At 41.7% G+C, this 12,105-nt stretch overlaps 1 protein-coding gene across 1 annotated transcript in view; it reads left to right on the top strand.

The window, feature by feature from the left end:
• RAD51B (RAD51 paralog B) overlaps nt 1–12,105 on the top strand; it is a 774,217-nt gene that overhangs the window by 16,062 nt on the left and 746,050 nt on the right. The window contains exons 4-5 of the mRNA XM_013003662.3: nt 2,463–2,579; nt 3,339–3,392. Coding sequence (XP_012859116.2) covers nt 2,463–2,579; nt 3,339–3,392 — 171 coding nt within the window. The remainder of the gene's footprint in view (nt 1–2,462; nt 2,580–3,338; nt 3,393–12,105) is intronic.

Genomic DNA, 12,105 nt, shown 5'->3' with positions numbered 1-12,105 from the left:
CAGAGAGCTGCCAGAGGCTCAGGTTGGATTCAGAAGAGGATGTTGAACAGAGGCTATTACTGCTGATGTTAAATGGATCTTGGCTGAAATCAGAGATTAACAGGAAGATGCTTAATTTTGTTTTATTGACTATGCTGTGACATTTATCTGTGTGGATCATAACAAACTATGGCTAGCCTTGAGAAGAATGGGAATTCCACAACACTTCATTGTGCACATTCAGAGCCTGGACATGCATCAAGAGGCAGTTGTATAGACAGAACAAGGTAATACTGCATGGTTTAAAATCAAGATGGGAGTGCATCAGGGTTGTATCCTCTTAACACTCTTGTTCAATCTATTTACTTAGCAAATAATCAGGGAAGATGGAGTATATGATAAAGAATGCCATATCAAGATAGTAAAAAGCTTATTAACAACCTCAGATGTGCAAATGACACAACCTTGACTTGGTGAAAGGGTGGACGACTTGAAGCACTTGCTGATAAAGGTGAAAGATTACAGCCTTCACTATGGATTACAACTCAGTTCACAGAAAACCAACATTCTCACAACTGGACTAATCGGTAACATTATGATAAAAAGAAAAGATTGAAGTTTCCAAGGGTTTTTATCTTGCTTCGATTCATAGCCAATGTTCATGGAAGCAGAAGTCAAGAGATCAGGCGACTCATTACATTGGGTAAATCTGCTGCACAAGATCTCTTTGAAAAGCAAGGATATTGTTTTGAGGAAAAGGACATCATGCTCAGTAATGGGTGGGGGGAAGCAAAAAAGAGGAAAACTCTCAACCAGATGGCTTGATACTGTGTCTGCCACCATGGGTTCAAATATAAGACCAATTGTGAGGCTGGCGCAGGACTGGGTGGCGTTTTATTCTGTTGGACACAGGATGGCACCGAACCACAGCCATGAGTCAGAATCGACTTGACGGCAGTGGGTGGATTTGGATCATCTAGGATGATCTTACCTCAGCATCCTTAACTTAATATCACTTTTGTCGCCTGGATTTTTTCCAAATAGGGTAAACCCCAGGTCTCAGGTATTTAATGTGCACATCTTTTTGTTTTCTTTGGGTTGTTGGGAGATACTTTTTGGAATACCACACCCACTCAAACTATCCTTCACAAATGATTCTGAGTATCTTTCTGACATAACCATGTAATCCTGCCATTCCTTGCGCCCAGCTTAAACTCCAAGGCCCCTGTGATTGGTACTCTTTCTGCCCTCCTTGAGTGCTTTCCTCTACCCATATTCCATCTTGCAACCTTTTGAAGTGGACCTTTTATTTTTACTATTTAGCAGTTTAATTCTTTATTTTAACAGTGTTCTTGGTACTTCATCCAGATATCATAGATAAAATAGTCCAACCATAGCATGAAGAGTTGTACAATCTTTATCTAAGTGGTCTCTTTGACACCTTCTGTAGCTTCCATTAACTTAGGTCTCATATCTTTCTTCACTTCTTGACCTTCTTCTGTGCATCCTGTCTTCTTTGGCAGAAGCATTCGCATTTCCTTACATCAGATGTTAGCTCAGACACCCAGCTCTTCCATGAGGCCGTCCTATATCACACAGTCCAGACCAGATGTTCTGTCTTGATGTCTCCCTCCACTTTCCCTACCACAGTATCACCTACCAACTGTAGCGTGATTGCCCAGTTTTTAGACCTGATGTCATAGTCCTTGCTGGGCATTAACAACTGTGAGAATCCCTATCCGAGGGATGAGGGACACTGATGGGAAATCAAGCAGGAGAGGGGAAGGAAGCAAACACGTCTGGGGAACATAAATGCATGACTGTTGGACAGAAAAGCAGGAGGACCGACCTCCGGTTGGGGCAAAGCATGATTGAAAATGCTTTTGGGGACTGTAGGGGAGAAATGTCCCTGGCTGTATGCCCCGAATGGGCCACATTGACCCGGGCTTCTGGGTGCATCCTGGGGACCCAGGTGGATCATTCAATACTGGAGCATTGAATCCTGGATTTACAAGGTACACAGCATGTTCCAGAGGGTGCCTCAGTGAGATTCAATGCAGAAACGCTACTCGGTGAACTGGACACTACCTCAGACACACTTGTAACTTGAGGACTTAAGACGGAAAATACATGGTGTCTGAGGAAGCGGAAGACAGCTGTATCAAGATTATTGAACTGTTAGTAGGCAGACAAACACAGTCTTGCTACATCAGTGCTCTATATGCTGCATTAAGATATGTCTTTTAAAAAATGTATGATTCCAGAAAAATAAAAAAGAACTCTGAGGATAAGGGTTCTGTCTGATGTGCGGTATCCCCACAATCTAGCCCCAGCCCTGCAACAGAGTATTTGCTGAACAAATCAATAATAGCAGAGAAAAAGATGGACTGGGGTTATCGCTGCTAAAGTTTGGCGATTTGGATTTGGGTTATGTTTTTGAATAGCTCAGGAGCTCAGAAAGAACATCTTCTTCTCTGTTGCAGGCTCATGGGATGAAGACGCAAAGGTCAGCTGATGTCTCCACCGCCTTCTTAGCTACCACCCTCTCTGCTCTGGACGAAGCCCTGCACGGGGGTGTGGCTTGTGGGTCCCTCACAGAGGTAAAGAGACACCCTGCACACCTTCTTCCCCTGGCTCATGATCTCTAGGCCTAAAGGAAAAAAGTGCCATCGACAAATTATTTTGTGCACAGTAATCTGAATTAAGTTGTAGGCTCTTTAAGGGCATGTCTTCTTTTCCTTCCTCATTCATTTCCACTCAGTCCCTTGTACAAATAACTCTATAAAAAGGAAACATTAAAAAAAAATATTGACGAAAGTGTTTTCCTGTAAATTAACTTAGAAATGATTATGAGAAAATTTGGGAGCACTGAAAAAGGATCACTTTTTTATATTTGGAAGGGCCTAATTTGAAGTTTGCTTCATGTGGAAAATTATACAATTACATGAAAGTGATACATTTTTATAGATAGCTATATATTGTTGTATAAGAATTCACCCCAAAACTAAGTAAGGTAGCACAGCAGAGAAGATTTACTTTCTCTCCCTTCTCTGTGGGGCAGGAATTTGGGTGCGCTTAGCTCAGCAATTGTCAGTGATGACGTCAGGACTTCAGTCATGTGAAGGCATGGGTGGGGATGGAGCATCTGCTCCCCGTGACTTGGTCACTTGACTGACAAGTTGGTGCTGGCTGTTCCTAGGCAGCCATGTGGGCTCTCCACGGGCTGCCCGTGCCTCCTCGTGACATGAATACTGCCTTTCCCCAAGGGCAGGTGAGCTGAAAGAAGGCCAGCCGGAATGGATGAACGCTAGAAGTTACAAAGTGGGAAGTCACTTTTGTCGCCTTCTGTTCACTTGAAGTGCGCCATCAATCTCACGTCCGTCCGGGGGCTGAGGCTCTCCCCTGACAGGAGGGTGAGTCAGAGAGTCTGAGGACATGTGAAAACTGAAGTGGTGTCCTCAGGTGGTGACTTGACAGATAGATTGTGTTTACCGATACATGCCGCGGCACTTGTCTGAAGATTCTGGGAGCACAGGCTCTTTAAGCACATTTCTCTTTTTTTAATCGTTCTATTAGGGGCTCATACGACTCATCACAGTCCATACATACATCAATTGTGTAAAGCACACTTGAACATTCATTGCCCTCATCTTTCTCAAAACATTTTCTCTCCACTCAAGCCCCTAGCATCAGGTCCTCATTCCCCCCACCCCTCCCTCCTCTCTCCCTCCTCCCTCATGAACCCTTGATAATTTATAAATTATTATTTTGACATATCTTGCCTTGTCCGACTTCTCCCTTCACTCACTTTTCTGTTGTCCTTTCCCCAGGGAGGAGGTCACATGTAGATCCTTGTAATTGGTTCCCCCTTTCCAACCCACCCTCCTTCTATACTCCCAGTATCGCCACTCTCATCATTGGTCCCGAAGGGATCATCCGCCCTGGATTCCCTGTGTTTCCAGTTCCTGTCTGTACCAGTGTACATCCTCTGGTCTAGCCAGACTTAAGCACATTTCTTAAGAGGCATATTCTTTTCATATATTCTGACAGTCAGAACCTAACTGGATTTTTTTCTCAAACACACACTTTTAGAGGTACTTAACTTATTTTATTTTCTGACTTCTAAGAAGTACTTGAAGATATAAACGTGCTATGTGTATTAGTGTGAAAAGCTATATCAAATTAGTCTTGAAAATAAAGACTCATATGGGGAAGTTCTGCTGTGTCACATGAAGTTACTATGAGTTGGAATCATCAGTTTATTTGTATAACTAAAAGAACATAAATACCAAATAAAGAAATAGTCAAACCTGCTGTTTCAGTATGCACCACTAGATGGTGGTAAAACCACTCTTTTAGAAAACCTTTTGCCCTGTAGTTAGACCATTGCTCCAATGATTCCAAGTTGCACGGTTCAGCATCAACTCCATGGCAGGTGGGTTTGCTTCTGGGTTTTACACACAGGCTTCATTCCAACTCCTGGCTGGCCCGCGTGTTGCAGAACCGACGTGTGGTTGCTCGGGTTGTTACAGCTCTGATCGTTTAGCTTCTGGTCACCAGCCTTTTCTGCCAAGGGGCAGCTGGGTGGGTTGAAACCATCAACCTTTTGGTTAACAGCTGTTAGCCTTTATATACAATCCAGGGGCTCCTGTTGACCGACTGGATCATAATGATTGCAAATAGCAAAAACGTTGACCTTCAGAAACATTGACCAACAGTGACTTCCCTTTTGTGACATGTTAGAATCGTTTCCTATACCTTTTATTCATTCTTTTGTAATCCAAGTAGGAGTTACTGACTTAGAACAGATGACACTCTCAGACCGCTTGTTAGTGGCTGGGTCGCTCCATTTCTACCTTCCATTTGAGCAACAGGTTGTCTCTTTTGTGTTTTTTTATTTTAAAGCTGAATTCTGGGGACATTTCTGTTCATAGTTTATTAAAAAACAGAATTTTAAGATATATGTCTTCCAGATGCATACATCTCGTAGATGTAAGCTATGCACTCTTCTGAGCCTGTGACAGCATGGAAACTACCAGTAGGTTCTACATGGGCTAGGGGTATTCATCTTGATTCTTCGCCGCATTTTGAGATGCACCCATATCTTCTGCGTTCTCTTCCCGAGGGCAAGTATCAGGCAGGAGAAAGGCTACTTTCTTTTGGCATGGAAGAAATACCATTTTGAGGTCCAGGCTAATATCAGATATTAAACAAAAGTCAAGTGGGTGTCTTCTCAAACCATGGAGGCTTCGCAGTGAGTGGGAACGCTGCCACATTAAAGGATAGTTTTCGATGGTTCAAGCATTCTGAGGAAGGCCAGGAAGATCTCAAAGCTGAGCCAAGAGAAGAAAGACTGCCAACCTTGCTGAATAAAGAAACTGGGGATGACGTCTGGACACAAGTGGAAGAAAATTATAGATTACCATCGATGCTACCATAGATACTTAGAGAAGATAGGATCTCATATGGTTCTTCAGCATTTTAAATTTTAATGTAACTTCTTGGCCTTAACAAACTTTTTATTGGACAAGTGCTGAAAGATCAAAGAAGCGATCTTTACGTTAGTCTTTTCAGTAATATTCAAGCTTAAAACCTCACTGCCATCAAGTTGATTCCACTTCATAGAGACCATATGGGGCAGGGTTGAACCGCCCCTGTGGGTTTTGTGACTGTAGAAAACCTCACCTTTCTCTCACAGAGTGGCCCGGGATGAACCTTAGATTTACAATACAATCCAGAGAGCACAGTCCAATCAAAACTGGTTTCTGAGGGGATCTGCTGGGCCAGTTTAGGGAAGAGAGATCAGTAGAGAAGGTTATTGTGACTTTGTCTTTTGGATTGCAAAGGAATACTCTTTTTTTATCCTGATTTAAAAAAAAAAATCATTTTATTGGGAGCTTGTACAACTCTTATCACAATCCATACATACATCCATTGTGTCAAGCACATTTGTACATTTATTGCCCTCATCATTCTCAAAACATTTGCTTTCTACTTGAGCCCTTGGTATCAGCTCCTCATTTTTGCCCTCCCTTCCCACACCCCTCCTCCATTGATAATTTATAAATTATTATTTCTTCATGTCTTACACTGACCACTGTCTCCCCTCACCCACTTTTTTGTTTTCTATCCCCCTGGGAGGGGGTTATATGTAGATCATTGTGATCAGTTCCCCCTTCCTCCCCACACCTTCCCCTTCCCCTCCTGGTATTACTACTCATTATTGGTCCTGAGGGGTTTATCTATCCTGGATTCCCTGTGTTTTGAGCTCCTATCTGTACCAGTGTACATGCTCTGGTCTAGCTGTATTTGCAAGGTAGAATTGGGGTCATGATAGTGGGGCAGGGGAGAGGGGGCATTAAAGAACTAGAGGAAAGTTGCATATTTCATCGATGCTGTATTTCACCGACTGGTTTGTTTCTTTCTTGTGATCCTTTTGTAAGGGGATGTTCAATTTTCTACTGATGGGCTTTGGGTCTTTCCTCTGCACTTCCTCTCATTCACATTGATGTAATTGTTTGTTTTGGATCTTTTGACACCTGATACCTGATCCCATTGGTACCTCATGATCACTCAGGCTACTGTGCTTCTTCTATGTGGACTTATTTGCTTCCCTGCTAGATGGACACTTGTTTTACTTCAAGCCTTTAAGACCCCAGATGATATATCTTTTGCTAGCCGGGCACCATCAGCTTTCTTTACTACATTTGCTTATGCACCCATTTTGTCTTCAGCAATCGTGTCGGGAAGTTGAACATTACGGAATGCCAGGTTATTAGAACAAAGTGTTCTTGCGTTGAGGGAGTACTTGAGTAGAGGCCCAATGTCTGTCTGCTACCTTAATAATTAACATATAAATATATGTTTATAGATCTATTTCCCTATCATTATATAAAAATATACTTACATATGTACATGCCTGTATTTAAACCTCTATAAATGTCCTTTGCCTCCTAGTTCTTTCCTCTATTTCCTTTTACTTTCCTCTTGTCTCATTATCATGTTTAACCTTCATTCGAGTTTCAGTAATTCCTCTCTGTTGCCTTGCCCTTGATCAAGCCCTACCAGGCATCCTATGCTCTCCTCGCTGTCAATTTTAGATCACTTGTTGTTCACTTGCCCCTGGGTTTATTAACACCCACTTCCTTTCCCCTACCTACCCCTCTCCTGTGTCCCCCTCGAACTATATATAGGTCCTGTTGTTTTCTCCTCCGGGTTGTTTATCCCGCCTGTCTTAACTAGATAGGCATGCAGAGACAATAATATGCACAAAAACAAGACAGAGCAAAACAAAACAACAAAAGAAAACAAAAACATACAAAACAACAACAAAAACACTAAATATATTTTAAAAAACCCATAAATAGTTCCAGGTCTGTTTGTGACCTTTAGGAATGTTTTCTGGTTGAGTCTGATGGGGTGCCATGCCTTGGCCCCAAAGGACTTTTGGTATTCCCCGGGAACTTCATTGCTTTGCTCCCCTTGCTGCTGTGTTACGTGCCGGTAGCATTTCGCCCCGGTGTGGTGGGGTCAGATTGGGCACAGGTCTTGCTCTGTACCTCCAGTGCTGTCCCTCGTAGCGCTATGGGTCAGTGAGGGACGTTGTGTCTGTGTCTCGTGGTCGGGCAGAAAACTGTTCCATTTTCTTAGAAAAAAATCTATCAAGATTAGCTGAATCCCAAACAACTGTCACCATAACCTTCTAAGGTTATGTCTCTGCCTTTAATTTAAGTGGCCCTGCAGATCCCTCTGGGAAGTCACTGTATTAATGGAGCCTCTTTCTTTTTAAAAATATGCCCTAAAAAGATTAAGCCACTGTGTTGATTGGATCTTTTTTTGAAGTTCCCCTATGGAGCCTAAGACGAGTGTATTACTGGGAGACCTTGCCTGCAGCCGTCTTGCAGAGGTATGTTTAAAGACATTCCATTTGGAGTAAACGTGTGCATGCATGAACTAGACTCTGATAGCAGTATGGATATTTTTCACTCACCTTCATATGTTTCAGCCATCTCACTCCTGGGAATCTACCCAAGAGAAATGGCAACATGTGTCCACACAAAGACATGTATGTGAATATTCACAGCAGCATTACACAAAAGAAAACATAGGAATAAAATTCAAGATGGATGTTACTTCCTAGCAAAATGTAGAACCTACAGATAGTTTAATGATTTCAGTATTGTTCTAGTGCTGATGTTGGATTACAAGCTCCTAAAAGTTCATAACTTGCATTTAAGGGATATATTAATCTTATATACAGGAATTGGATGTTGGAATTTTGCTTTTTAATAAAATGTAAACTCAACAGAAAATTCCAAAAGGCAGCATGAGAAGACAGAGTAAAGCATTTTAATGAAATGTGCACAGATCTGGAGTTAAAACCAATAAGAGAGAACATGCTCAGCATATCTCTAGTTGAAAGAATTGGGGGAAAAAGCTAAGTCAAGCCTTGAGTTGCTATCTTGAAGGATTCTATAGGCATAATATTGAATATGCAGAAAGCATTCAAAGAAGATGGAAAGACTACTGAGAGATACTGTACCAAAAAGAATTGGCCAACATTTAAACATTTCAAGAGGTAGCATGTGATCAGGAACCAATGGTTTTAAAGAAAGAAATCCAAACTGCACCAAAGGTGTTAGTGAGAAACTAGGCTCTAGGAACTTATGGAGTACAAATTGAAATGTGTCATCAAACTCAGGACACACTGGAAACACTCACTTGTCCACGCCCTGACATTTGGCTGGTACTACCTAGCCGACAGACTGGAAGATACGCAAATTTGTACCCATTCCAAAGAGAAATGACCCTACAAAATACATAAATTATCAAATAGCATTATTTGATATGATATATATTGGCATATATCATATGCTAAAAAAATTGCTGAAGGTTAATTAAAAAAAAATTGGAGCAATACATTGACAGGTTGCTGCCAGAAATTCAGGCCAGATTCAGAAGAGGACTTTGAACAAGGGACATCATTGTTGACATCAGATCATCAGATGAATCTTGGCAGAAAACAGAGAATTCCAGAAAGATGTCTGGTTGTGTTTTATTGACTACCTAAAGACAATAGATTGTGTGGATTATAATAAACTATGGATAACAATGGAATTGTGGGAATTCCAGAACACTGGATTGGCTTATGCAGAACTTATACATAGACCAAGAGGCAGTTGTTCTGAGAGAATAAGGGTGTGCTGCACAGTTTAAAAGCAGGAAAGGCGAGTGCCTGGGTTATATTCTTTCATCATACTTACTCACTGTATGCTGAGCAAATAGTTGGAGAAGCAGGACTATATGAAGAAGACTGCAGCATCAGCACTGGAAGAAGGCTCATTTACCACCTTTGATATGTAGGTAAATCAACCTTGCTAGCTAAAAGTTGGACAGGACTTGAGGCACTGATTGACAAAGACCAAACTCCAGCCTTCAGTATGCTTGCCATGCAATGTAAAGAAAACAAAACCCCCACAGTTGGACCAATAGACAGTATTCTGAAAAATGGAGAAAAGAGTGAAATTTTCACGTTTATATTTTACCTGGATTCACAATCAATGTTAACGGAAGCAACAGTTAAGAAATGAAATGATGTATTGGACAAATCAGCTGCAAAGATGTCATTTTGACGCCTGACCCCAGCCTTTATTGTAGGAAAACCATATGTGCATGTAAAAGCTGGGCACTGAATAAGGAAGACCGAAGCAGCATTGATGCATGTGTGCTGCATGCAGTATGGTGTTGGCATAGAATATTGAAAGTACCATGGACTGCCAGAAGGACAAATATGTCTTGGAGGAAGTTTAACCAGAATGTTCGTCAAAGGCGAAGATTCATCCCACGTACTTTGGACATGTTATCAGGATAGACGAGACCAACCCCTAGAAAAAGACATCATGCTTGGTAAAGTCGAGGGTCAAGACAAAAGAGCAAGACCCTTGATGAGATGGATTGCCACAGTGACTGTGACAATGGTCTTAAGCGGAACAATCATTGTTTACATGGTGCCGGACTGGGCAGTGTTTCCTTTCTGCTGTACACGAGTCAAAACTGACTCAACAGCAACTAATAATAATAGCAACAGCATATTTTAATATCTGTTTTGTTTTCTGTTATTGCTGTGTAACACATCACCCAAAAGCCTAATGGCTTAAAACAACAACCAACATTTACTATTTCACAGCATCTCTGTGAGTCAGGGCTTCTGGGCTGGTTTAACAGGATGCTCTGGCTCAGGTTTCTCATGATAATGTCTGAGGTTGCAGTTATCTGAGCACTTGAAGGAGATGCTCCTAAAATGACTCACTGACAAGGCTGTCAGGTTGGTCCTGACTGTTGGCAGAAGCTTAATTTTTTTTTTCTTTTGCTATGTGAACCTCTTCATGGAGGCTTGAGTGTTTTCATGATTTTCCCGCTGACTTCCTCAAAATAATGGCTCAGGAGAAGAAAGTGGAAGTGGCAACGTCTTCTATGATTTAAACCTTGAAAGTTACCAACTATCCCTTCCCCTGTATTCAGTTGGTCGCAAGAACAATCCTGATGCATCATGAAAGATGACGTGGTGAAGAGGTCAGACTTGTTAAGGACGGTTCAAGTTGGTTTCCTCTCATAGCAACCCTATGTATGCCAGAATGCAATATTGCTCAGTTTGGCTCCATCTTCACAACTGGTGCTATTTGAGCTCATTTTTCCAGTCACTATGTCATTTCACCTCATTGAGAGTCTTCCTCTTTTCCCCCTCCCTCTATTTTACCAATGTCCTTCTCTAGAAACTGGTCCCTCCTGATAGCATCTCCAAAACATGTGAGACAAAGTCTATCAATCCTTGCTTCTAAGGAGCAGGCTGGTTGCACTTCTTCAAAGCCATACACTTTCTTGCTTCTGGCAGTCTATAGTATATTTCATATTCCTTGTCAACAACATAATTCAAATGCATCAATTATTCAGCCTTCCTCATTCATTGTTCAGCTTTTGCATGCATATGAACTGATGGAAAATATCATGGCTTTGGTTAGACACACCTCGATCCTCCAAGTGACATCTTTGCTTTTCAAAAAAGGCCTTTGTGTCTACTTTGCCCGATATAATACATTGTTGGATTTCTCAATTGCTGCTAACATAAGCATTACTTTTTGATTCAAGTAAAATGAAATGCTTAGCAGCTTCTATCTTTTCTCCAATTATCATGATGTTGCTTGCTTGTTGGTCCCCTTGTGCAGATTTTTGTTTCCTTTGCATTGAGATGCACTCCCTCCTGGTGGCCATAATCTCTGAGTGTCGTCAGTGAGTGCTTCAAATCCTCTTCTCTTTCAGCAAGCAGGAGTGTGTCTGCGTATCACAGGTTATTAAGGCGTTTTCTCCAAGCCTGATGCCATACTCTTTTGATAGTCTAGCTTCTTGGATTATGTACTCAACATACAGATTGGAGACATTCGGTGAAGGGGTACAATCTGACACACACCTTTCCTGATTTTCTGGAATGAAGAGCTGAAGCTCAGGCCTCACAGCCTCCATGCGGAACCCAGATGGTGTAGCTAACACCTTGAGTCTGCAAGGTAGGGCCCCGACCTATCTGGCCTCAGAGCAGAGGACTATTTTCAAGCCTTGAGAGCTAGCGCCAATCGTTCTGCTGGGCATTGCACTTGCCTGATGCTCGTTATTCCTTCTTTCCCCGCAGTTTCTCCATTTTAATGAAAACATCCATTTCTTGTCTGCTCCAACTCTGTTTTTGAAACAGATAATTTGTGGTGTAGGATTCACAGATTCACAGATAAAGAGGGATTTACCACTTGGATGGAATATGCCTCAACTTTTTTATTTAGATGACTCATAAAATAGGATGTTGGACTTGGAGGTGATTTTGGGATGATGTGATAGATTGAATAATGTTTTGCGTATGGCAAGGACATGAGCTTTTCAGTGCCAAGGGGTGTGATACAGTGATGGAATTGTGTCCCCTACCTGAAATATATGTCAATTTGGCTAAACCATCATTCCTATTACTCTGTGGTTGTCCTTTATTATGCGATCTGATATAATGATTTCCCATTTTGTGATCTGGTATAATTACCCCAAGTGTTAATTAATACTAACTTCTCAAAAAATCTTACCATAGTGAATGAT

Source organism: Echinops telfairi, unplaced genomic scaffold (genome assembly GCF_000313985.2).
Source record: "Echinops telfairi isolate 266 unplaced genomic scaffold, ASM31398v2 ScPeMD7_18;HRSCAF=68, whole genome shotgun sequence".
Lineage (NCBI taxonomy): Eukaryota > Metazoa > Chordata > Mammalia > Afrosoricida > Tenrecidae > Echinops > Echinops telfairi.
This window is presented reverse-complemented; position numbering and strand designations above follow the sequence as displayed.